This window comes from Cynocephalus volans, chromosome 3 (assembly GCF_027409185.1).
Source record: "Cynocephalus volans isolate mCynVol1 chromosome 3, mCynVol1.pri, whole genome shotgun sequence".
NCBI classification, from domain to species: domain Eukaryota; kingdom Metazoa; phylum Chordata; class Mammalia; order Dermoptera; family Cynocephalidae; genus Cynocephalus; species Cynocephalus volans.
Genome location: NC_084462.1, coordinates 168,558,749 through 168,586,043, shown reverse-complemented (window position 1 = coordinate 168,586,043; position 27,295 = coordinate 168,558,749). Strand labels below are relative to the sequence as shown.

The 27,295-nt window shown below is 37.0% G+C and overlaps 1 protein-coding gene across 2 annotated transcripts in view; it reads left to right on the top strand.

Annotated features, from left to right (window-relative positions):
• EML5 (EMAP like 5) overlaps positions 1-27,295 on the top strand; it is a 155,994-nt gene that overhangs the window by 86,806 nt on the left and 41,893 nt on the right. For both annotated transcript variants that reach the window (XM_063088986.1, XM_063088985.1), the window contains exons 18-25: positions 2,853-3,055; positions 3,663-3,774; positions 5,012-5,139; positions 10,233-10,374; positions 23,785-23,937; positions 24,659-24,790; positions 25,873-25,961; positions 26,761-26,937. In XM_063088986.1, the coding sequence (XP_062945056.1) occupies positions 2,853-3,055; positions 3,663-3,774; positions 5,012-5,139; positions 10,233-10,374; positions 23,785-23,937; positions 24,659-24,790; positions 25,873-25,961; positions 26,761-26,937 (1,136 nt within the window). The remainder of the gene's footprint in view (positions 1-2,852; positions 3,056-3,662; positions 3,775-5,011; positions 5,140-10,232; positions 10,375-23,784; positions 23,938-24,658; positions 24,791-25,872; positions 25,962-26,760; positions 26,938-27,295) is intronic.

The window sequence follows — 27,295 nt, the reverse complement described above, 5'->3', positions numbered from 1 at the left end:
CTTGTTAATAGAAACATGTTATTCTGTATTAGAAAACCCAACTATGAATGATCTAAACCAGGGATGGCAAATTTTTTCTATAAATGTCCAGATAAGGCTTTCCAGGCAAAAGGACAAAATCAAGAATATTATGTAGGTACTTATAGAAGAGAGAAAATTGTCCAGCCCTGCTTACCATGTTTGTAGCCAGTTGCCATTAACTGGAGACATTGTCTCTAAGATCAACCTACTGTAGGAATGGACCTGATAGGTTGGGGCATGGAGGGAAGCCATGGCCAGCTTCACTCTGCCCCAGTGACACATAGATCCCAGTGTGTCCTTTTCCTTTTGGAGAGCCCAACCTTCTGAACTTGGGCAGCTGGCCAGAGGAAGTGCAACTGCTTCAAGATTCCACTGCTAGGTGTCCAATAGTTGCGATTAGTAAAGTCCCCAACCTGTAGGTGACCAGCTCAGGCCTTGGGCAGCTGCTAGTTGTAGCCTCAAACCAGGGAGGCAGGCTCTGAGAGCAGAGAAGGAGACAAGCTTGGTTTCTGTGGTTCACAGTGCTTAAATTGCTTCCAGCGGGCTTCATACAAAAATAGGTGGCAGCAGGATTTGGCCCTCAGCCCTTAGTTTGCTGACCCTCCTCTAGACAGTCTGTGCTCTAGTGAAGGCCAGCCCTTCTCCATCTTAAATAAAACAAAATGAAAAACCTCTTTCAATTCTGTCCTTCAACTGTGAAGTCGATTTCTCTTCTTACCCATATACTGAAGCACTTCCAAATGGTTGTCACACTTTTAGTTTGCAATTTCTCTTTCTTTCTCCTGAGAGAAATCTACTCTGCTTTTTTTCCTTTACCACTCCACCCAACTGTTCTTGCAAGGTCACTAATGACTCTGGCTGCTCTGTTAAGAAAAGATAATCTTCTGAATACATTTGGCCACTTTTCTTCATCTTCCATGCTACCACACTGGTCCATGCCTCCTTTATCGTTTGCTCATATTATTGAAATAGCCTTCTAATTCTTTTTATCCTTCCCCCGCTTCAGTCTACTCTCAACCCAGAAGTCAAAATAAACTTTTTAATAAATCGTATTCCACTACTCAAAAGTTTTCTATCTCATGTAGAGTAAAAGTTAAATCCTTATAATGGTCTGCAATACTGCCTTTGACCTCTCTGATCCCATCTCCTGTTACTATCTTCCTTACTTTCTTTGTACTCCTTACTGGTCTCCCCGATTGTTCCTTGAAGACTTCAGTCACATTCTCGTGTTGGGAACTTTGCGCTTGCTCCTCTTTCTGCCTGCAACACTCTTCTAGCATGGCTTGCTCTGTTAACTTTTTCAAGTCTTCATTTAGATACCACCTTCTTACCTTAACCACCCTACTTAAAATGGACTTCTCCCATTTCCTATCTCCTTTTTATACTTACGTTTTCTACAAAGCACCTATCATTGTCTAACATACTGTACATATTGCTTATTTGTCAGAATTTGTGACTGTCTCTCACCATGAAGCTCTATAAAGCAAGAAATGTTGTTGTCCTCTCTGTTTTGTTCATAGTTCTATCTCCAGTGCCTTGAATAGTGCCTGGCATATATATTTCTTGAATGAATAAATGATTGAATGAGTTCAGCTGAAAAAATGGGCAAAAGATATCAATACGTAATGAGTGTTCAATAAAAATATGATCAAGCTCATTAATAATCACAGAAATGCAAATTAAAACCACAGTAAAATTCAGTTGGTGTTTCACATTCCACAGTCTGACAATACCAAGTGTTCCCGAAGGTAGGAAACAATAGGAACTCTTTTCACTGTTAGTGGAAGTACAAGTTGGCGTATCAGCTTTGGAGAAAAGTTGGCAAGAGTGGTTACCCCTCTGTTGTTTATATGCTGCTGCTTTTGCACATTACGCTATGACTACGCCTAAGTGTTCCTAGAGAAACTTTTCTTTTCTTTTTTTGTAAGGGGATCACAACCCTCCGCACAGTGTGGTCTGCACCACGCTCAGCCAGTGAGTGCACCGGCCATCCCTATATAGGATCCGGACCCGCGGCCTCTGCGCTACCAGCACCGCACTCTCCTGAGTGAGCCACGGGGCCGGCCCCCTAGAGAAACTCTTGCATTTGTATAGAAAAAGCGCTTGCGAGCATGTTTAAAGCAGCATTGTTTTCAGTAGCAAAAACTTGGAAGCAACTTAAATTCTTTTTAATGAGAAAACGGATAAACTGTGATATGTTTACATAATAGAATGCCATATAGTTATGAAAATGAGTTTTCTAGAGGTACAAATGAAAATGTATAAAACTTCGTAACAAATTATTTGTAATAAAGCAAGTTGTAAAGAATACATACAGAATGATATTTATAGAAAATTTTAAAATGTGAAAAATAATATGACTTATTACTTAAGAATTTATAAATGTATATTAAGATGTGTATAAAGGAATACACGAAAATAATTAACATCACATTCAGAATAGTAGGAAGTGAGGGAGATGGGATTGGCATGATGTTTCAGATGTTTGGAGTTTTTTTGTAGATTGATAGTGGTTATAAAGTTGTTCGTTGTACTGGGTTTTTAATATCTTTTTACATTCTTAAAAAAATTTGAAAAACATCATCAAAAGTGCTAAAGACTGATTAAAACTGACTTAGTCCATAACTATGTGTATCCAAAAAGCTATGGCCTAAAAGCAGTCATGCAGGATGTTGCCAAAATCACTGATTGAGAGACCGGTATTTTTATTAATTCTCCTTACTATTACATATCTTTCTATTAAAATGACAACAACAGTAGAAAAGAAACTTTACCTCTTTATAATTGTGTATTTTGAAAGTGATACTTTTATAATATTTTTTATGCACCAGGGGGAGGATTGATTGGAAGAAAAGGCTACATAGGCACACTGGGGAAAAATGACACAATGATGTGTGCAGTATATGGATGGACTGAAGAGATGGCTTTTTCTGGAACATCCACAGGAGATGTGTGTATCTGGAGAGACATCTTTCTTGTAAAAACAGTTAAAGCACATGATGGGCCAGTGTTCAGTATGCATGCATTGGAAAAAGTAAGTAACCTAAAGAGATTTTAAGTTAAACATAATTTGATCAAGCGTAGAGCATTTTCAGAAGCAAAGAAACATTGCCTTTCTACTTGGCTGGGCCACCCAATAATAGTTTGGGGGCTAGGTTCTTCTTGAGCTTAATTTGTTCCTCTTTTCAAACTCCTGAACATAGAATGAAATAGGGGTTCTGTTAAAAACAAAAAGTTTGTCTTAATATTTATTAAGTCAAAATTCATGCTAAGTGCTTTATATATAATCACCATATCCTATCAGGTAGGTACCATTATTCTTTCTTTTTAAAGGATGAGGTTATGAAGTCTACAGGAGAATAGATGTAACTTGCTGAAAGTGGTAGATCTAACTTACAGTTCCAAATTAGAAACTATGTTTTTAAAATCTTCTCCTAAAAGTAGAATATTTAATGTCACTGTAAATATTTTTGCAGATTCCATATTGGCATTATAAAAAAACAATGGATTATTTTGCTAATCCATGTTCTTTATGTAACTTTCAGATATATTCTTTTCTTTAGAGTTTTTCAATATAAAGAAGCTTATTACTTTTTAAAAATATTTACATGTTTATTAAGTTGAACCTTTCATTTTCATAGGGATTTGTAACTGGAGGAAAAGATGGTGTAGTAGCTCTTTGGGATGACTCCTTTGAAAGATGTCTCAAGACCTATGCTATAAAAAGAGCTGCTTTGGCCCCAGGATCTAAAGGTGATTTGAGATTTGGTCTATTTTGTAGGAAAAAAGATTGCTTGCTCATTAATATGCTTGATCACTGAGGTGGAACACATGGAATATATTTTTCCTTCTTTACTTGAAGGGGCATCAGAATTAAACGGGAGAAATCACTTAACTGGACCCGAGAATCATTGCTGTCCCTTCAAAAATCTGTTTTATTAATTTATTTACTAATGTTAATTTTTTTTTTTTTTTTAAAGATGACCGGTAAGGGGATCTTAACCCTTGATTTGGTGTTGTCAGCACCACGCTCACCCAATGAGCTAACCGGCCATCCCTATATGGGATCCGAACCCATGGCCTTGGTGTTATCAGCACCACACTCTCCCGAGTGAGCCACGGGCCAGCCCACTAATGTTAAGTTTTAACATTTTAAGTTTTTCAAAGAAAATATCCGTGTGAGCATCTAAGCATCACATTTATCTCCAGTCAGGTGCTTGTTTGCAGACTTGGCGTTTTGCTGACCTTGCCTCTCGAGCCTCAAAGGCCCTTCTTCCCGTTGCCCTTTATTTCAGTGCATTTCTTCCTTTAAGGCATTTCACCACACTCTCTCTGACCTCTAGGACTTTCTACAGGATATTACTTTTGCCTGAGATTTTCCCTTTCTCTTCTATCCTTTCCAGTTACCTGACCACATACTCATTTTTCAAATCTCAAACACTGTTTCTTCTAGGAAGACCCCTCCATCCTTACCTCCCCCCCGAAAGGTTAAATTCCCTTGCTATATGCTTCCTTTTCAATATGCTCCTCACACAGGGTCTGTTTTCTTCATTGTGTGCTTTGTGAGGGTGGGAATAGGGTTTGATATATTTACTAATATATCGTGAAGCCTACCTTGGACACAGTAGACATAAACAAATATATCTTAAGTTGAATTAAAATTACTAATCATAATATTGTAAGTATTCTAAGAGGGGCAAGAGGTGGATGAAGAGTGGCTAATATAAGAGGTAAAGAAAGTTGTCAGAATGGTAGTAGGGGATCTGGGATAGAACAGAGTCATAGAATTGTAGTATATAGATGGTACTTATTTTGAGATTAGTAAATTGAATGACTGGGGGGAATGCAGTGCATTCATTAGAATATTTAGAATGCTGGAGGAAGCAACCTTGTAACGTGATTTCACTGTCAAAAAGCGTCATTGGCAATATATACATCCTATATTGCAGTGACTTCATACCTAGAAGAACATCTCCATTTAACATTTCAGGTCTTCTCTTGGAAGATAACCCGTCTATACGTGCCATATCATTAGGACATGGTCATATTTTAGTTGGCACAAAGAATGGTGAAATACTAGAAGTGGATAAAAGTGGCCCAATAACACTTCTGGTACAGGTAACTTTAAATGTTAATATGCTTTTTTTCCTACACATACAATTGATTCTTTCAATACTTAAGAGCCAAACATTGATAGTGGTGAAAAATAACGTTAAATTATTTGGGGAAATATTTGTTAATGTTAATATATACAGAAAAAATTACTTATAGCCAAGTGACTGGATATCAGTAAATAAATATGCATATTCTCATATGGAAAAATTGCCAATATTTTAAATAATTTTTTATCACAAAATAAGAGACCAGTTGAAAGAAAAAACAGTCATAATTAATTTAACCCACTACATTTATTTCACTTTTAATTTTATTTCTTTAAAGTATGTTTGTTGAGCCTAAAGCAATTGTTTTCTGTGAAACTCTTCAGTTAGATGATTTTTTTCTTAAGTTTCTAACTTAGAAAAATAATAAATGAGTGTATGAAGGTACTTCAAAAAGTTCATGGAGAGATTTGTATTATCTTTTAATTCTATTTTTCCATGAAGTTTTTGAAGTAGCCTTTTGAATGTATGCTAAAATTTTATTACTGAAAACATTTATCAGTGAAGAGATGTTAATAAAACAAAAATTGAGAAATATAAAAATTTGTGTTGGTAAAAACGTAAAATTAAACAGCAGGATTAGCTGCTAATCATAATATTCGTAACATTTCCATAGGGAATGGTGTATTAGATTTTTAGATGTACATTTCTTCTGTGTATTATGTTTTTCTGAAAAGTAGGGAGGGAAATAAATTAATACTCTAAAACAGTAATAAGGTAGGATCTATTCTGATGAAAAATTGTCCTCATGCAACTCTATATAGTATATAACACCAAATTTCAGTTTACCTTTTAACCCAAAAAAGAATTCTTTCTTAATATAGATGTTTTTCTCCTCCAACCCCCACCTCACTTCTGTTAGGACACCAAAGAACACACACAGATGAGAACACTGCACGTGTTTTAATGTTAATATAGTATCACGATATATTGAGGAGAATTTATAAGCAAATGACAAAATGGTATATGTTAGATTAGTTGGTGTTTTACTCTTTAATTTCAGTTACATAATATGCCTTGAGTAAAAAGATGATGGAGTCTTAGTGTTTAACATGTTTATGATCTCTTGGAAGATAATAACACAGTACACTTTTACAGATGAATGCAAAGATGGAATTATTAAAAGACACAGACAATTTCATAATTGCGAAAGAAGATTTAGAAGTCATAAATGACATCTGTTAAGAGAAAAACTTTAGACAAAATAAGTTTAGCAGAGTTTATCTGAACATTAATGGATTCATGAATCAGGCAGCATTCAAAACCAGAAGAGGTTCAGAGAGATCTGCTGCAGCATAGTGTGCAGCAAGCTTTTATAAGCTGAACACAGAAGTAAGACAAAGAAAATATATTTGATTGGTTAGAGTGGAAAGATCTTTCACTTAGAGGTTAGTTGGCAGTTTCTGATTAGTTAAGTCTCTAGTTTTGTTTCACTATTTACATTGAGCTTTGGTTTACTTACATAGAAACCTAAAGCACTAGCGCTGTCCCAGCCTTATGGTCTCCCAATTAAAAATGTTTTAACATATCCTTTTTTTTAAATGTTTATTATAGAGTTTAAGATTTTAACTGTCTTATTAGCTCCTTGACACCAGGAATAAGACATTATTATTATTATTATTATTATTATTCACAAGGTCTCACCATTATTGTCCAGCCTTGTGTGTGAGGCCTTAACCAGTCCAAAACAAAACAATAAAAGATGTAAGTGTCGGAAATAAATGGGCAACAGTGTTGGTGTTTTCAAATATTATAACCCTATGCCTTGAATTTCAAGAAGATAAGCTGAACAATTATTACAACTAATTAAGGAGTCTTATAAAGTGATTAGATGCAAAATCAACATATAAAAATCAATAGTATTTCTATATGCCAGCAATAACTGATTAGAAAATATGACATAAAAAATATTTGTAAAAAAATAAATAAATATATAACCAAGAATAAATATAGCTAAATATATGTAAGACCTGTGTTAAGACAACTATAAGATTTTACTAAAGACCTAAATAAATTATAAATTCAGTATGATTACAATCTAAATCTTAATGAGATTTTTCACAAATTCTGGAAGGATTTTTAAAAAATCTTCTAAAGGAGAAAATACCTAATAATAGTCAAGAAATCTTTGAGAAACTCTTCATGGTAGAAATAAAGATAATATAAAACTAGAGAAATTAAAGTGTGGGAGTGTGTATACCCAACAGCAGTGTTTTCATGTATTTACCAAAAAAGCATATACAAAAATGTCTGTGGCAGCACTCTTTTTCTTTTTATTTTTTGGCAGCTGGCCAGTGTGGGGATCTGAATCCTTGACCTTGGTGTTACCAACACCATGCTCTAGCCAAGTGAGCTAACCAGCCAGCCCCTGTAACAGCAGTATTCTGTGGATCATTTTGGGGAGTAGTGCCATCCTGACATTAAGTCTTCTAGTTCATGAACATGGAATAGCTCTCCATTTATTTAGAACTTCTTTAACTTTTTTCAACAGTGTTTTGTAGTTTTCATGTACAAGTCTTGCATTTATTTTGTTAATTTATTTTTAAGTACTTTCTTCTCCTCCCCCCCACCCTCTCCTCCTCCTCACCTGGCCAGTATGGGGATTTGAACCCTTGAGCATGGTGTTACAACACTGCACTCTAACCAATCAGCTAACCAGCCAGACCTGTACTTTCTTATTTTTGATGCTATTATAAATAGAATTGTTTTCTTAATTTTGTTTTCAGATTGTTTATTGCTAGTGTATAGAAATATAATTGATTTTGTACACTGACCTTATATCCTATAAACTTGCTGACCTCATATATTAGTTTTAATACTTTATAGTAGATTCTTTAGGATTTTCTATATATAAGATCATGTCACCTATAAACAGAGATAGTTTTATTTCTTCCTATCCAATCTGGATGCTGGTTATTTCTTTTCCTTGCTCAGGTGTCCTGGCTAGAACCTTCAGTATAATGTTGAATATAAGTGCTGAGAACAGACATCTTTGTCTTGTTTCTAATCTTGGAAAGCATATAGTTTTCCGCCATTAAATATAACGTTAACTTTCTGTTTTTCATGGATGCTCATTACTAGGTTGAGGAATTACCCTTTTATTCCTTGTTTGTTGAGTGTTTTAATCATGGGTGGGGAGAGATTTGTCAAATGCTTTTTCTATGTCTATTGAGATGATCATTTTTTTTTTTGTTTTTCATTCTACTGATATGGTATATTATATTAATTGATTTTTGGATGTTTTGCCAACTTTGCATTCCTGTGTTAAATCCCATTTTGTTACGGTGCAGAATTCTTTTTATATGTATTGGATTTGCTTTGCTAGTATTTTTTTGAGGGTTTTAGCATCCATATTTGTAAGGGATATTCATCTGTAGTTTTAGTTTCTTGTGATGTCTTTATGTGGTTTTGGTTATCAGGGTAACATTGGCTTCACAACATGATTTAGGAACTGTTCCTTCCTCTTTGATTGTTTCTTTCCCTGACCACATCCAGCTGTTAAACTCTTTTAATTGCTGGCTGATGGCTCTTTTGTTTTTAACATTTTCCTGGAATATAAATTGCTCCACAGACTCAACCAATCAAATTCAGGCTTTGTGGAATGGATGGTTCTCTAGGTTAGTGTTCAAGTTTTGTTATGATTCCAAGCAGGCTCCTCCCAGTTATCTCTGAGATTTCCCTGGTTCTCTTAGACAAACTATCTGACCTGTAGTTTTGCTTCTGTGTCCAACGAGTCTACCAGTCTTCTCCTAATTACCTTTCATCACAGCCTCCACTGTGTTTGAGAGCACCCTTAGGCATGAACTTTTCCACACTCTGCTTTAAATGAAAGTAATTCCTTTGAGAAGAGATTAGGAACTACAGGTTCACTATCCCTTATCCAAAATGCTTGGAACCAGAAGTGTTTTGGATTTTGACTTTTTTTTAGATGTTGGAATATTTGCAAAGTACATACCAGTAGAGCCTTCCTAATCCAAAAATGCAATGTCCAAAATGTTGCAATGAGTGTTTCCTGTGTAACATCAGCTCTCAAAAAGTTTCAGATTTTGGAGCATTTTGGATTTTGGGTTTTCGGATTTTCAGATTAGGGATGCTCAACCTGCATCTGTTTTTCTGGCTTGCTTTTGCCTCCAGGCAAAATCTCTGAGCCAGGGCTGTGGAGTTAAGAGTGAGGAAAATGTCATGTTTCTCTCTGAGTGTCCCAGGATTTAGGAGCTGAGTGCTTGGTAGGAAGAGAAGGGACAGTAGTCTCAGGTCTTTCTGGGTGCCACTAGGGCCCCCATATTCTCAGTGGCACCACACCCAAGGTGGAGCCTCCATCTGGAGTAGGGGCTGAGCAGAAGGGAGCTCCCACCTGTGAGCTATGTTCACCAAGAATTTAGCCTCAGCAACATGCAGCTGGGGTCACGAGGAGAAATGCTGATACCCTTTGCCTCCTGGGAAGATAGCTGTCCACCTGGGAGCTGGGGAGAGAGCGAGCCTGGTGTTCTTGGTTGCATCAGTCTAGAGCGGAGTTTCCCTCCTGATGTGCTGGGAGGAGGGAGGAAGGGAGTGGATCTCACTTTAAATATGACAGACTGTCACTGTTCTCACCAAACTTTAGCAGATTTTCTTGAGTAAATGTCCCTTTATTTGTTGTATCTCCTTGTAACTATTTCCAGAGACTTTCAATGGTTGTGGTTTTTTATTTTGTTTTTTTTAATTTTCACAAGTCTGTGGAGCTCCTCACTCCGTCATGCAGGAGATCCCTCCTGTGTGGGGGGGATTAACATTCCAGGCAGCCAGTTTCTTCCCTCTCCACCCACTCTCCACCCAGAATATGTTTTAGGGTTATAAGCTGATTGTAGTAGTAATTTGATTATATTGTAGTTGTGGAGATAAAGTTGTTACAAAAGTATTTCATGATGTATTCTAAAGATAAACAAAAAAGTTTTATTATCCTTTTTATTCATTATAATATATTGTTGAATGTAACTTTAGTTTTATTCTAAATAAAGTATACTATATCTATATCTTTAGGTTAAATTGATCCTAACTGTGTTTTCTTTAAAGGGACACATGGAAGGAGAGGTGTGGGGGTTGGCTGCACATCCTTATCTGCCCATCTGTGCTACTGTAAGTGATGATAAAACCTTAAGAATATGGGATCTCTCTCCTAGCCATTGCATGTTGGCTGTCCGGAAACTGAAAAAGGGTAAGAGGCTCTCAAACTTGAACATAGATTAACTTGTCACAATTTACTAACTTTCACAAATATAAGAAAGAAATAGTAAGCACATAAAAAATAGACTTTAAATACAGTGTTTTGAAATATTTATTCAATATCCACTTGCTCATGGTGCTGCATAAAGAAAATTAATTATACCTGGTCTTTTCTTTATGGTACCTCCTAGGATCATGCCTAACCTGAGCCAATTTTCAATGGCATGTTGGAAGAAACAATATAAGAAGTAAACAGAAAATAAGGTTTTCTCCTTTTTGTGCTTATGGCTTTTACATAATTCATAACTGGAAACTAAGAAGGAAAGCTTTAACTTGAAAAGGGGTAACAGAGTTGAAGGAAGGATATTTTTGGATGAAACAGAACTGGGCACATTTGTAGTGTTGTGGAACGAACTTGGCAAGAAAGGCTCCAGGCGCTCAGAAGGTAGAAGAGTCAGAAGGTTTATTATGCGAGGGACCCAGGTGGACTCATGTCCTGAGAATCTTGGGACCCTGTACATGAGTTTGACAGGGTTTTTATGGCCATAGGCTTAGGTTTAATCTTGTATCTTAGGCAAACAGCTGTTGATTTTAGTTGTTTTTCACCCATGAGACTTAGGTGAACAGGCAAAATTAGAGATGCAAGTGGGGCAGGCTAGCAAGATTACAAAAGCAGAAATGCCTGCCAGCAGTTGATTATTAGCTAGGCTGAGTTGTGGGGGTGCATTGGGAGATAAGCACATTTAGTTACAGAGGCATTTTACAAGTTAGTCAAAATTTAATTTTGAATTTTTTTCTTATTAGTAGGAAGCAGACGAGGCTGTCATTGTAGGAGACAAGGGGTTCAATTGTTGGAGCAAGTCTGTTACTATTAACCTAGTAACCTAATTAGCCTTTTTTAAAATTATTAATGTCCAGCATTTTCATTCCCTGGGTTTTTGGTTTTGTTTTTTTTTAATCCCCATAATCCCCTTCAATTGGCATTATTATTGTTTTATGCAGTCAGTGTTTATTCAAGTTTATCGGTGCATTTACTCATTTCTTTGTTCACCTTTTCTTCTTGCATCTTGGACATTTTTTCTCTTATCATTTTCTTCTTCCTAAAATGTAGCCTTAGGCTGGCCAATTCACTCACTTGGGAGAACTTGGTGCTGGTCAAGCTCTCACCAAGGTCAAGGGTTTGGCTCTCCTTACCAGCTAGCCACAAAAAAAAAAAAAAAAAAAAGAAAGATTTGTTGGAAATTCCATCAACTTCCTTTGCCTGAACCAGTGGCATACCAAAGGGTAGGGTGGTGGGAGTGGTCCATCCTGGAAACAACACAATGTTTTTACATTCTTTATAGGCAGTGTATTTCCACCACCCTGCCCTTGGTGTACTACTAGTCTGAACGTATTTTGATGTTTTATTCTCATTCTTGAATGCTGATATAACTGCTTCTGAAGTTATTGGTTGAAAGATATTATTCCTCTGGTTTCCACTGCTCTCTATTACTTTATTCTACCCTTCTATAGTTTAATACATCAGGCATGTTTGTGGGTTTATTTTTATTTATTCTGCTTAGGGTTTGTGTGCTTCCTGAATCTGTGGATTTATATCTTGTGCAAGTACTGAAAAATTGTCTACCAGTATTAGTGGCTCCTTCTAGGACTAGATCTTTGTATTAGGTTATAGAGAAAATTCATGATTCTGTATTTTTGTTGTTAAATATTCTTCTAAAATCACTTTTATTTTTATTTTTTGTCATCATTGATTCAAGAGGAAAAGAGGTGGATTTTCCTAACCTGAAAGGGATATATGTGGATTTTATACTGGTTGAGTTGATTATATCAAGATTACTGAAGTCATTCTAGGTTAAATATTATAAGACACATGTATTTCTTTGAAACATTCAGTAAGAAAATACTCTTTTCTTCAACAAATTAATATACAAATATCATGGTCCTGAGGCTTAACGTTTTATAAAAAGAAGTCATTATACTTAAAGTAGAGTGTCATAGGAAAATTTCTGGCAAACAAATAACATAATTTTATGGAAATCAGTTAAAGAATAAGCAGAAGTACAAATATGCAACATGGCTTAATGTTTATATTCTTAAAGTCTGTGAAGTAAATATTTTCTAAATATTTTCCTGCCTTTTGCACTTTTCTATGTAATGACATACTGGAAAGTTCCCATTAAAAACTTGTATCCCCTGGTTTCAGCTTTTAATTATAATCAATTCTAAATTTTTAATGGACTTGCTATTTTTTAATTCTACACTGTTATCCATGTCTTGGCTCATGTCATGTTTTATATGTGGAAACTGAGTAGGATCGGTTCCTGCACCCGTACAGACTAAAAAGGTTTTATAGGGTTTGGATTAGAGGAAAGGCATTGGGTGGTTGTTTTTGCATATGAATCTGTTTTGAACAAATTCTGGTTTTTCTCGGAAAGCAAGAGGGTAGGGGGTGGAAAGTTGATTAACATGAGATAGGGAAGGGCAAGGGGGAAGAGGGTGGAAAGTTGCTTATCATGGCTTTGCTGATGTTAAGCCAGCCAGGAGGCCTAATAGGTAGAAGCCCCAGAACAATGGCCTGAGACCAAGTTTCTCTGAAGCTTTAGGGGGAGGTGACATCACAGGTGAAGAAGGAAGTCAGAAGTTAAAATTATGTAGGGACGTATCCTATGAAGATGAAAATACTTCAGGTAATCTCACAGCTGTCCTCAAAAAGAATAGATAGCAGCCAAAGGAGGGGCCTCAAAGGAAGCCTGGCTGTTTGGATATACAGAAGTAAATTTCTTTCCACAAAGAAATATCCTTCTAGCTAATATCGTTTTTCTAGTTTGTCTGAATTAGCCATCTTGAAATATGTCAAAGAAATATATTTTAGGGCCAAAATATTTTGCTTTCCCACAGGTAATTGATGTAATCAATTTAAGATGAGGTTGTACTATATTAGGATGGACTGTAAATCCAGTGACTGATGTCTTTATAAGGAGGCCTGTGAAGACACAGGGAAACATGTTACCGAGCAAGGGCTCACTGCCCAACATGCATCAAAGCCAATACTATGGCACCGGTTTTTGAAAAAAGAAAGGTTTTATTGCAAAGTCAACTGGTAAGAAGACAGGAGGCAAGGCTCAAATCTGTCTGTCCAATCTAGGGTCTGACATATTTTAAGGAGTCAGGGAGCAAGAGAAAGAATGAAGAAGTTTTAAGTAAGCAGAGTTTGATTGGTTAGTTCTACACAAGTCCATATCTGGTCAGTGCTCCAGGTCTTCCTTATTGTAGGATCTCTCACTGAGGAATTACCTCCACTGATTAAGTTTCCAACCTTTTGATTCTTCTAGCAGGGAACTTTTGTTCCTTTAGTGCTCAAGGTCATGGCCTTCCTCTCCTGTGCATGCTTGTTGGGTTTCCTGCAAAACAATGTGCTAGTACAAAGAAGCAAGACTGGTTCAAACCAGTTATGTAGTTTCACACAGACACACAGGGAAAACACAGTATAATGATGGAGGCAGAGATTGTAATGATGTGTCTATAAGCCAAGGAGCATCAAAGATTGCCAGCTAGAGAGAAGCAAAGAAGGATTTTTCCCTAAAACTTTCAGAGGGCTGACATCTTGATTTCAGCCTTCTAGTCTCCAGAACTGTGAGAGAATGGGTTGTTGTTGTTTTAACCCAACCAGTTTGTGGTAATTTATTATAGCAGCCCTAGGATACTGGTACAGTGTTCATACTGCACTTCAAAAAGTCTTCGAAGTAGAGTAAGAATTATTCTCACAGTATAAGCTTTGCTTAGTTGACTGTCATCACTATAAAAATTAAGAGAAGTAAGAAAATAAAAAATAATGTTTTATATAATGCATATTCAAATAAAAAATTTAATATAGTACATAACTCTGGATGCTAATGATTCTGAGATCATATTTTTTTCAGTCTGGAAATAATGGTTGAAAGAAAGTGAGCCGAGATGCTGGGTACCGCGTGCCGGGTACCGTTCAAGCTTATATTAAAGGAAGAAAATCTGCTGGGCTGTGCTCAAAGTAGCAGGCAGCCCAGGGCTACCCTGAAAAGGGGACAGCACCAGGCGTGGGGGTGGTAGAGCTAATGTAGTGCGTCAAGGGCTGGCTGATACTGTCAAGGAGGGTCATTATGCTAATGTGGATCGGGTGGAGAACTGCATCCTTGCAGAAGCAAAAGGGGTTTCTGTTTAAGTCAGGAGGCTTCTCGTAAAGGGAAGGGGGGAGGGGAGGGGAGGAGGTGGACGGCGCCATTTTGTACTTGGGCTTGTCTAAAGTGGCGCTGGTTATGTTGCAGATCTATTAATGGTATTACATCATTACTACTGGTATTTTGGAATTCAAAATTAACATGGAATTTGAAAATGAGTATTGCAATGAGAACAGTGAACATATATACCTCCAAGAATTCCAGTTTTGTCCAGGTGGCCCAGGTGCAAGACTGGTCTTCTTTGCCCTGAGGGAAGATGAAGTTTTATTATTCTGGTTTTCTGCCTCCTTTTTATTTTTGATCCCTGGGGAATTTCTCTCATTTTTTAATGAGCTCAGCTACGTGTTTAAAAGGATGTTTGCTATGTTAATCTTTGCTTAAACTCAACTTTCCACCTGTGCTGTGCTTGCACCCAACCAGCAGAATAAGGCCCAAGTAAAATATGAAGCTGTGATGATTGGTTTCACTACTGTTCTGTTTCTCTGCTCTGCTTTGTAGCAGAATTCCTCCAAATACTCATTGTTGATGCTTACTTCTCTGTGTGCTCACATGGCAGTTGCTGCAAAACCCACTCCAGTTAGACTCTTGTCTTTGTCCGTTGAACCTGCTGCCAGTGTCTCGATCAGTTCTTGGTTCTCACCTTACTCGCCTCACAACAGTTTTTGACTTAACTGAGCATTGCTTCTTTTCTGAAATACCTTCTCCACTTGTCTCTGGAAGCCACGCATGCTTGTTTTTTCCCTCTAATTTACTGGCTCTTTTTTTCCTGTTCCGTTTGCTGGCTCTGCCTCTTCTTCCTGCTCGCTACATATAGGAATGCTCCAGGGTTTCTCCCCTGGCCTTCTTTTTTCATATGTACACTCACACTTTAGGAGATTACATCATTCACTGTTCAGTTAAATAAGACAGAGACTATACTAGTCATTAGAACAGGGCAAATTTAATAAAAAGAATTGTTAACTAGTAAAAGGTGGTTACCTACTGAAATGGCTATTGAAGTACCAGCATAGAAAGCAGCTGCTAGCCCTAGTGCTGAGGGAGAGTGAACAAAGAAAGAATTTAAAGGAAATTCAAACCTGTTTAGAAAGGGTGTGGCTGCCACCAGAACACTCATTGTGTCTATGGCAAAGAAGCTTGACCATAGGGTATAGGCCTCAGTGGAACAGTGAGAGTTGTCACGGGTGAAGGAAAAGCTTGCCAGAGGGTTCAGATCAGAGCTGAATGGACAGAACTACAGCTTGATGAAGAACTTTACCTAAGGCAAAGGTTGTTGAACTGTGAGGACCACTGCTGTGTTGGCAGAGAATCTTTCTGGAGGCAGCAAATTACAGCTGAGTCAATAGGGCCATTACTGTGATGGTGGGGAAATTTGCTGAGGATGCAGTTGGGGCTGCCACTGTGGATAATGCTGCCAGGCTCACCACATGCCAATGCCTTGGCTCTGTGTGTAATATAAAACAGCACACTGGAACAAGGAAAGAGAAGCATCTTCTGTTCTGGCCTTGTAGTGTCTCTTCAGCACCCTCTATTGGCCAAGCTTAGTATCAGTCAGCTGGCAAAAGAAAAAAGTCTTGATGAGGCCCAAAGAATGGTAGATTTGGAACTGAGAGGCAGTAAATTAATAACTGGAACAATCTACCCTTTAGCTAATCAGCAACCACATGCACCTTTCTACATTTTAACATCAGTACTACCACAGAATTAACCTTATGTTTCTACCCAAAGAGAAACAGCTAGGCTTTCTGGTTAGCTCAGTTGGCTATAGCATGGTATTATAACACCAAAGATGAGGGTTCAGATCGCTTTACTGGCCAGCCACCAAAAAAAAAAAAAAAAGAAGAAGAAGAAGAGATACAGCTACCCTTAATACAAGCGAAGAAGTTCTCACCCTTTTCCCGAAGAGAGAAGATGCATAGTCCCAATGATCATTATGTCCACTGCTGACTATATTAATTGTTGTCAAATTTAGTCGCAGTCTTACTGAATATTCTGTTACTTAATGATAAATATTAAAGTTAACCACCAAGAAACTTCTATAAAATATTAAGGAGAAAAAGGAGAGAGAAGTTGATAATATATGCAAATTAAATGTATGAGGGTACTTCAGAAAGTTTGTGGAAAAATAGAATTGAAAGATAATGCAAATCTTTCCATGAACTCTTTGAAGTACCCTGGTATATACATAACAAGCATTTATGCGAAGTTACTATATTCCTTGTTTTTTTAACTGGTCATAAGTCTGAAGTTGACATCTATGACTTCCTCCTTCCACTGCCCATTCCATAGTTTCCTTTTCCTCAGCCAGAACCTCAGGTAGTTAAAGTATTTAACTGGTGGAGTGACCCAAACCTTTATTACCGAAGTATCTGAAATCTCAGTATCTCTGCCTTTTTTTTTCCTGGTTACTGTCATTTTCCATTAAGCTTTACCTTTGGTCATGGATGAACTAAGAGGCATCTCAGTGAGTCCCCTGTATTCCAGACATAGTCTACTTTGCCCTCATTGTGTAGCAATAACTTAATTCCTCTTTGTAATCAGGATCAACCACCCAGAAGAGTAATAACTCCTTTCTTTTCCTGTTGGTTCATTGTCATAAAGAGCCCACTACGCCTACGTGGCAGTCTCATCTTCCAAGTCAGTGGAACCATTGTTACGTCCCCTGGTAGAAGCATTCATTCCTTCCTGGGAGTTAAGGCTCTAAATCAACAGAGCTCAGAGTTTCCAGGCTGCAAAACAAAATTGTGGAAGTTGATTATTACATATAATAATGAGAAGAGCCACTCCCAATTTCAGCTCTTAATTTCCAAACCCTTGTATTCTGGCTATGAAGTTAACAGCATCATATAATGGTCTGCAATTCAAAACTTGTATTGCATCATGTAAGACAATCTTTCAGGGTATTGTTTCCCAAATGGTGCCATAAATTAGTCTTCAGTAAGCCATTCTACCTTTCTATTAGCAGCTTTCTTTGGGTAATGGGGGTATGTAATAAAACCATGGGCATGAGCCTAATGCTACACATCCTTTGCTATGAAATGAATTACTTCATTAGAAGCATGAATTCTGTGTGTCCACAGATGGTGCTGGTAGAAGCATTATGGGCAGGAAAGGCAAATCCAGAGTTTATATCTAGCCCAGAGAGTGTAAGTCTTTGCCTCCTCCATAATGGAAGAGGTCTAATGTAATCATTACTGAACTGAGAGGGGTCCATTGTCCACCATAACAAGTGACTAAACAGTCTCTCACACCAAAGTTTGCAGTGATAAAGGACAACGGTTAATATTGAATGGCCATTCAAGGAGAATGGGGCACAAATGCTCTGATCACCCAAACTCCTCGGTGGTTTAAAATCACAAGCATTTATAGAATAAAATCATGAGTAGGAGTCTTGGGAGTTGTGTGGGAATCTGATTGGCTCACAGTGAAGTCAGCACAACTATTTATGGCATCCTAAAGAACTCCTCGGCTCCTTCGAGTCTGGAGGTATATGAACTTCAAAGCAGGCTTGGGGTTAGTGGTGTTCTGCCAAACAACTTGAGATTGGTGTTACAGATATTATTTCAAGCCATTCTGTTAAGGACCAAACATCTTATGAGAATGAAATTATGCTTAAGCTAAGGAAAGTATATGTTTAACTAACTCTATTCTTAACTTTGTCCATCTGATTATTGAAAGCCTCCTCTGTAGTGGATGCCTTCGGTGAAAATTCTCTAGGACACAAAAATCTTTACAACCTATGCCCTTCTGAGGAGTTTTATCCACACATCTATTTTCCAGATTTCCTTGTCTCTAATATTCCTTTTCTGTTTCTTCCAAGTCCCTAACTGTTCATCCAAATTGCTTGCAGCCTCTAAGGAATCAGTGTAAATCTGTACATCTGCTCATCTCTCACTGTAAAGTGGAAAAACAAATGTACTGCTTGAAGTGCTGCCCACTGGGAGGTTTCACCTTCACTGCTGTCCTTTAGGGTTACCCCTTAGTGGGATAGGTAATGCTTTCAGGTGGGTGCCAACATATCATGTAGAAACATAAGTCTGGCTCAGATTTTTTCTTCTTTAGTGAACTGATCATAAGGAACACCCAAGAGGCTATAGGTATAGACTGAGAAGAAGAGGCATTGCAGCAGGAATTGTTGAAGGATTTTGAGCCATCTGTTCATGCAAATTATTGTAACTTCCAGATCTTTTCAAGCCTGTTCTTTTATATACCATTTTCTCTTGACATATTGCTTCTGTGCACACCCAGTTTATCACTTGGTTGATCATGTAGCTTCCAGTTCATGAAACATAGCTCAGGACACATAGTTACCTGAAATGTGATGGTTAGGCATTTACTCTCTAACAAGGTCTACTAGCAAGCAAAAAGCTGCTTCTCAAAAGGAAAATAATTATCTGTAAAGGAGGGCGTGGATTTGCTACCCAAATCCTACAGTTCTGCAGTATGATTATCCTCTGGTACTTTTCCAGAGGCTCCGTACAACATTCCTATTTACCACAGACACTTTGGTTATCATTGGATCTGCTAGATCATAGGCCCAAGTGGAAGTATCAGCTTGTCTTCTTTTACTCTAGTCCTTAGTAGAAACTGGACACCTTTTAAGTGACTTTGGTAGATGGTAGAAGCAGCCCACTCATGTGTGATATATATTGCTTCCAAAAGGCCTACCAAGTGTCATGTCTCTTTTGTGCATGGTAGGATGATAGGAGTACAACAGCTTGTCTTTTACCTTGGAGGGAATATCTTGATATACTTTAGATTATTGAACACACCCAGAAACCTCACTAAGGTGAAAGATCCCTGAACTTTTGTTGGGAGTGTCTGCCACTCTCTTGATTCACATGTCTTACTAAAGCATCTAAAGTGCTTGTTGCTTCCTGCTCCTCAGATTCATTCAGCATAATGTCATCAATGTAGTGGACCATTGAGATGTTTTGTGGAATGTCAAGACGATCAGAATCTCTGGACTATATTGTGGCAGAGAACAGGAGAGTTGAAATAGCCCTGAGACAAGGCTTTGAAGGTGTACTCAGGTACAAGCCAGGTAAAAGCAAATTGCTTCTGGTGGTCCTTACAAGTTGGTATGGAAGAAAAAGCATTAATTGGGGCAATAGCTACATACCAAATGCTAGGGGCTATGTTAATTTGTTCAGTAAAGTTACTATGTCTGGAAAAGCAGCTTCAATTGGAGTCACCACCTGATTAAATTTATTATCCACGGTTATTATCTAAAATCCATCTGATTTCAGCACAGACCCAACAGGGAAATTTACACGGTAATGTGACAAGTATCCCCACTCGTGCATATTTCAAGTCTTTGGTGGTGTTACTGATTTTGCAATTCTCAGGCTTGAGGTTTTGTTTATGGTTTATTGTCTTGGTAGCAAGGGGAACTTCCAGGGGCTTCCACTTAGTTCTTCCTATCGTAATAACCCCTACCCCATAGATTATAGAGCTAGAGTGGAGGAGTCTACCAGTTGCCAAGTATATCTATTCCAATTCAGGAATTGTGTGGGATCCATAACCCACCTGGGCCCACTGTGATTCAAACTTGGCCTACGACTTCATTGTCACCACATGCTCCCACTTTGGTAAATAACAGCAGCATTTTGTATTCCCAAGAATTAGTATCAATTCAGGGCCTTTGTCTAGTAATCCCTGCAAATTTGGATATTTCCTTTTCCCCACTTCACAATCATTTTAGTAAGTGGCCACAGATTTCGCATTGTATACTTGTGGCAGTGCTACAGGGTTCTTAGGGGGACCAGGCCTTTCGTTTAATCAAGGGGCTATGAGCGAATGAATCAGCTTAGGTCTGAAAACTGGTTGAGTACCTGTGATTCTCCATTGTGGTGATTTAAGTAAGGTTTTTAGCTACCATGTCTGGAGATTTTGTCTTATGTGAATCAAACATTAATCTAGTAGTCTACCCATCTTTTTTATTCCTACAGAAATCATGATTAATTGGCCACCAACAGAAATCCCTACAGGCCAAAATATGCTAATTACCAGTACATCCCTGCTGCACTTTTCTGTAAAAGCATCTACCTTGTCTTTAGTGGTTAAGCGCTGTTACTTCTGCTTCTCTGGTATTATCACTTTTGAATCAGGGTACCCATATCAAGTCATGTCTCCTATGGTCATTCCTGACTTACATAGGAGAACAATCACAAAGCTTTTCAAGATGCAGATGCTGGGCTGGCTGTTTAGCTCAGTCGGTTAGAGTGTGATGTTATAACACCAAAGTCAAGGGTTTGGATCCCCATACTGGCCAGCTGCCAAAAAACCCCAAAAAACAAACAAAAATCCCGAAACATACACACACACACATACACACACACACGATGCAGATGTTGCCACTAATTAATGTATTTTTCAATCCCTTCATGAAGGGACTATTTTCTAGACTTCTTGAGGGATATAGTTGGTGGGCAGGTGGGTGTGCAGGTTGCATATGAAAAATCTACTCCGACATTCTCACCTTCCTAAGCTTTTGGATTTCTTCCTCTATGTCAGGGGTCAGCCCGTGGATCAAATCCAGCCTCCTGATTTTGTAAACAAAGTTTTGTTGGATCACAGCCATGCCCATTCATTTATGTATTGTCTAGGGCTGCTTTACCACTTTAATAGCAGAGTTAAGTAGTTGTGACAGGCACCATATGGCCTGCAAAGCTGAAAATATTTACTATCTGATCCTTTAAGAAAAAGTATGCCAATCTCTGCCCTTAAGCATGCTGAGATTTGACCTAAGTTGTGGGTTTAGTGACAACAAAGGAGTTGGTTGTGGTGGTTCCTCAGAAAGAAGAGCATCCCCTCACAAGGCAGCTGCACCAGGTCAGACTTCTCAGACACAAAAAGCAAGCTATTTGCACTGGCAAGTGAGGCTCAGAATAACACAAGTTCAAGATTCTCAGCTTTGTCTGAGTCCAAACAGATGTCCCCATTCCAGATTTCAGAGTTCCCCATGAATGCCCTAACTTTTACATAAGAAACTAGGTGAAACTGTCAATTCAACTGACATTGTAAATTTGCAACCCACACAACTAAATTTGTGTTTAATTTTTAACAATATTATCCTTTTGGCTATAAGATGTCAGAGATTCTTTTAGGTTTGTCATGGAAGCTTTCTCTATTCAGACAACAGCTCATACAAGAGAGTTTAAGGACCTAAGCTTATTACTTCTTTCTATAAATGCTCTATGTTCTCAGCAGAATCTATTACACAACGTGGTCCTGTAACCATCATTGTAATGGTTAAGGACAATAGCCTCTTAGGCTACCAAGGCACTTACTTGAGTAGACACCTTATCACAATCAAAGCAGGATTAATTGTGATTCCAGTGCATACTTGGATTTCTAGCGTACCATTTCCTGTTGGCAAGGACTCAGCCCTGTGTTCAAGCCCAAAGGCATGACGAACTTAATTCCCAAAATCCCATCTTTGATGCTCTGTCTCCTGGGACCACTTCCGTACTAATTTCATATCAGTCAAGAGACAGAAACCACCCTGATAATTTGAACAAGGAAAATTTAATATGAAGTGTTAACTAGTAAAAAGTAGTTAACTATTAAAAGGCATAAAAGTGGATTCTAAGGGGTTGAGAAGTAGCAACTACAGAAAGCAGCTGCTACCCATAGAGCTAATGAGCAGTGAACAAGGAATGAACTTAAAGGATGGATTCTTCCCTGCTTCCCCAGGTGGAATTTCAGATCTCTTTGGAGAGGGTATGGATGCCACAGGAACACACAACCTGCCAGTGCTAAAGAAATTTGCGAGAGGGCATGGGCTACAGCTGATCTAGGAAATCCTCTGCTGTGGTGGCAGAGAATCCCCTCTTCCCATTGATCCACGGGCTCTGGCATACCAGAAGAAGGAAGAAAAGTCCCTTCCTTCTGCTTTGGCCCTGCAGTGTCTCTCCAGTACCTCTACTGGCGACAGTAAGTCAGCTAGCAAAGGAAAGTGTCTACAGGATGCAGTTCCAGTATCATATGGTGGGAAAAAGAAAGGTGGATTTGAAGCTGAGGGCAATTAATAGCAAGCTCTTATCCAATTTCATGGCTGTAACTCCCATCTGTATGCTACTGCTTCCCATATTTATGTCTCTAGCCTGTTCTCTCTTGAGCTCCAGAGAAGTATTAATATATCAGACCAGCTCCTTCATGTCTTCACTTGAATTTCTCATAGGCATCCTTAACTTAATAGGTACAGAACTAAACATTTGTACCTCCTCTGGTTTCTCCCATCTCAGTAAGTGGCATCACCATTCAAGCAAAAGCATGGCCTTGACTTATCTTTTTCTCTTACTCCACACCCAGTTGGTCAAAGGCCTGCTAGCTCTGTCTTTGAAATATATCCAAATGGCACCACTTCTCATCACTTCTGCTCTGCCACCCTGTTCCAAGTCATCACCATCTCTTGACTCTCAAATCTCAGAAATTACATCTTAGATTTCTTTATTACCAATGTATGTTTGATAATTAAATGACTACTTGTTCTCAACTTATTCTGTAACTTTTCTTTCTGTAACAGCTACACTCCACCACTCCCTCATCAGATTTCATGTGAGATACCAAAAGCCTTAGGGCTTTTGAATATGCCTGCTGCATCTCTTGCTGCCAGGGTAAACCCATTTTTTTGTGTGTTTACCAATGCAGCACTAACTCTTATTTATTAAAATAAATATGAACATTATTAATAATAAAATTAATGATATTAATATCATTTCTTCATATGTGGTTTTGAAACTTAGATCTTCCTAACTTAAACTAATAATTGCCTATAGTCAGATTTTTAAAATATTTTAAAGCATTTTTATAAAGATGGCCTTACTTCTTAAAGTTCTGATTTGTTGGATAGAAGCTACAAAGGCAGCACCCCCTACTCCCCACAAAAAATCTTCCACATGTCATTGTCTTTTTATATTAGTTAAAATCTGTCATTTTTTCACATGAACTTAATTTCTTTTAAGGTAAATATTTGGACTTGCTTTTCTTGCATTCAGAAGTGAGTTTAATTCTTGCTTAGAATTCCATACCACTGATTTTCATAAAAGACTTCATCTGCTTGTTTATGTTGATCTGAGGTTATAATAAATATAGGCATCCTCTCTGAAATTAAAGGTTCTTTAAGCACATACTTTTTTTAAAAAAGAAAAGAAAATTGCCTGATACATGCTCTCTTTCTTTTTTAGGTGGGAGATGTTGCTGTTTTTCTCCTGATGGTAAAGCTTTAGCTGTAGGTCTCAATGATGGAAGTTTCTTAATGGCAAATGCAGATACTCTAGAGGATCTTGTGTCTTTTCACCACAGAAAAGATATTATTTCAGACATTCGGTTTTCACCTGGTAAGATTCCATTGAAGTTGTATTTGATTGTTAACTTGGGTCTGGCAGTGAATAAATATATCAGTTTGTAATTTTTAACTGTTATTTTTATCTCAGTATTTTACTTTTTTTGACTGGAAGAGGCAGTGTGGTGAGAGGTAAAAAGCCCTAGATTAGATGGGTGCAAATATCTGGCTTAGTGCCAATTCTGTCACTAAATTTTTTTGTGTGACTTGGGGCAGGGTATCTCTCTGAGCTTCAGTTTCCTTACTTGTAATGTAAAAGGGGTTGGATGGCTGTTTTCCTTCTCTTAATGCTTTAAAAATTGTACTAATTTTACTCTATTTATATCCATGTATTCATTACTACAAAACCTGCTATAGTAGGTTACTAACTAATGTAGGAGTTACTAAAGTTAATGCAAAGGTTACTTATGTTAGTTTAGTTACATTTTTTCTAAATTTAGAGGGTTTTTTTTTGGCAAATACAAAGTATATCAAAATTACATTTTATGTAATTTTTGACATTTGCTCTCTATTGTACTAATTTGCTACACCAAAAACAATAACTACATTTTGTTAATTGTAATATACTTGAAAAATATGTTGTCATTTGATACATTTATTTTGTTATGAAATACCTAAGATTTCTCAAAAAAAATCAGGAAAATTAACTGTAGTTGCAGAGTGTAAAAAATATTTCCAAAGGTAGAAAATATCAAACAAATATGTTTCTATTATAGGTTCTGGGAAATATCTAGCTGTGGCATCCCATGACAGCTTTATAGATATATACAACGTAATGAGTAGTAAACGAGTAGGAATATGCAAAGGAGCTACCAGTTACATAACCCATATTGACTGGGATATTAGAGGTAAGACTTTAAATAACTTAATATTTGAAAAGGTTTCATTTGATTTAGTATAGCTATTTTAGAGAAACAGAAGTGAGTTAGCAGATAAGTTCAAAAGCATTGTGAAAAACAAACATTATTCTCAGAATTATTTTCCACTATATTTTACATCTGCAGATGAACGCAATAGAGTTTAGACTTTTCAGTACTTCACCTAATGTCATGCAAATGTTACTACAGTAAGTGATAAGATGTTTAATTTGTAAAGTAATTTAAATATTATAGAAAAAAATTGTCATGATAATGTCCAGGTTTTTGTCAGATAAATTTGACATAAATGGTAGCTTCAAATTTGGAAAACAGAAATGTTAATGAGGACTTTAATGTCGTTTTCCATCATTTGGTATAAAATACATTCCCTAAAAATAATCATAATTGTATAACATAAAGAATTTAATGAGTTTGTTTCTTAGCAGAATGCATGGCATTTAACAGTGTTTAATAAGTTTGGATAAATGTTAAATATTTTAAATGCTCCCTTTTTAAGGATTTTATTGTTTCATGTATTCAACTATATAAATCTAGAATTATGCATTAAAGTTTTTCCAAATATTGTTAAAATACTTACACTTGGCCGACCCCGTGGCGCACTTGGGAGAGTGTGGCGCTGGGAGCGCAGCAGTGCTCCCGCCGCGGGTTCGGATCCTATATAGGGATGGCCGGTGCACTCACTGGCTGAGCGCGGTGCGGCCAGTCTCAAAAAAGACAAAAAAAAATAATAATAATAAAATAAAATAAAATACTTACACTTACTTTTAAAAAAAATTCCAACATTTGTTTATAGGGGTTTTTTGCATATTCATGATAACAGAAATAGTTTGTATGTATATACATTCACAAAAATTAGATCATTTATGAATTGAATTTCTTCATTATGTGGAGATAAAGAAAATAAAATTATCTTAATATATGTTGACTACAGAGGAAAAACGTTTTCATATTAAGCTTAATTTTTCCCATAAAATTTAAACATCATACTAATGGTATGTGTATTTATATATATTTTATATATGTACTGTGTTTTTTTTTTTTTTTTTTTTAAGGAAAGCTTTTACAGGTCACCACTGGCGCTAAAGAACAGTTATTCTTTGAAGCTCCTAGAGGAAAAAAACAAACCATCCCCAGTGTGGAGGTAGGAAGATAGTGGTGTTTGTACTGATATTTATATGAGTAAGAGTGGTTGGAAAACTGATGCCAACTTTCCATCATTTAATTACATGTGAAGCCTCTTCTGAAATTATTTGAATTGTAAATATTCTTTGAGTGAGTTTATTTTATTGGGCCAGAATGCGTAGATGGGTAAAGGAAGATATACTGTATTAAGAAAAGGAATAAATCACTTGTGTGTCTGGCTGTGCTCCAAACTTTTCTCAAAGGGCAAGAAGCATATGATAGCAAATAGAAGACATACCATCTAGGACTGGAGTACTGCAATTGTTTTGACATGGCCTAGGAAGAGAGGATCAACAAACTTAACATGGAAGTGGCTTAATGAAGGGAGGGACTATAAGTAAATGTCCTTAATTTCCTGAAATGGTTAGTTGGAAAACATGGCTATAATGCATTAGTAAAAATTTAGACCTGAACTTTAAGAATGTTTCTTCATTATCTTAAGGGCAAAACCAGTTTTATTTATTATCAGTATATGCTCAGCATCTAGAACACACACAGTTGGTTTGTAATAAGTACATCCTGAATAATGTTAAAATTTTTCTGCAGGAATAGTAGACTCTGCGAAGCCACAAAACCAAGAACTAGTAGACTCGGGGAAGCTGCAAACCAAGACTGCTATTAATTTAACTGTACTTTCATTAAAACTTTGATTTTCGTTCTTACACATGTAATTACAAAGAAAAATTGTTCAGATTTTGGTTGTTAGTTTTTTAGGCTTAGATATTACAAACTTGCGGCATTTTTTTTTTCCTTTGTAGGTAGAAAAAATTGGTTGGGCATCATGGACAAGTGTGCTTGGTTTATGCTGTGAGGGAATTTGGCCAGTAATTGGAGAAGTCACAGATGTAACTACTTCTTGCCTCACCAGTGACAAAATGGTCCTAGCTACTGGGGATGATTTGGGATTTGTGAAGTTATTTAGATATCCTACTAAAGTATGTGTTTTTCTTTAACTTTCCTAATGGTAATAATTATGAAAATGGTGAAAGTAATGCTCTTTCATAGCATTTTATTGTTGTAATATGAATAGTACATATGTAATATGAAAGGTTCAGAATTATCTTTCAAATTTATAGCTTTTATGTAGAAGTGTTATAGTTTATGATCCTATGACTTAAGTTATACGTTATATTGTACAGTGTTTTTCAGTATTGCATGATGGAAATATTCCTTTTAAAAGAAACATTTATTACTAGTATTATAACTTAAATAATTTTACTATTCTTTTAATTAAATTTATGCCAATAACAGTAAATATAAACTCTTTATAGTTATGGCTTTAAAGTGTAAAAT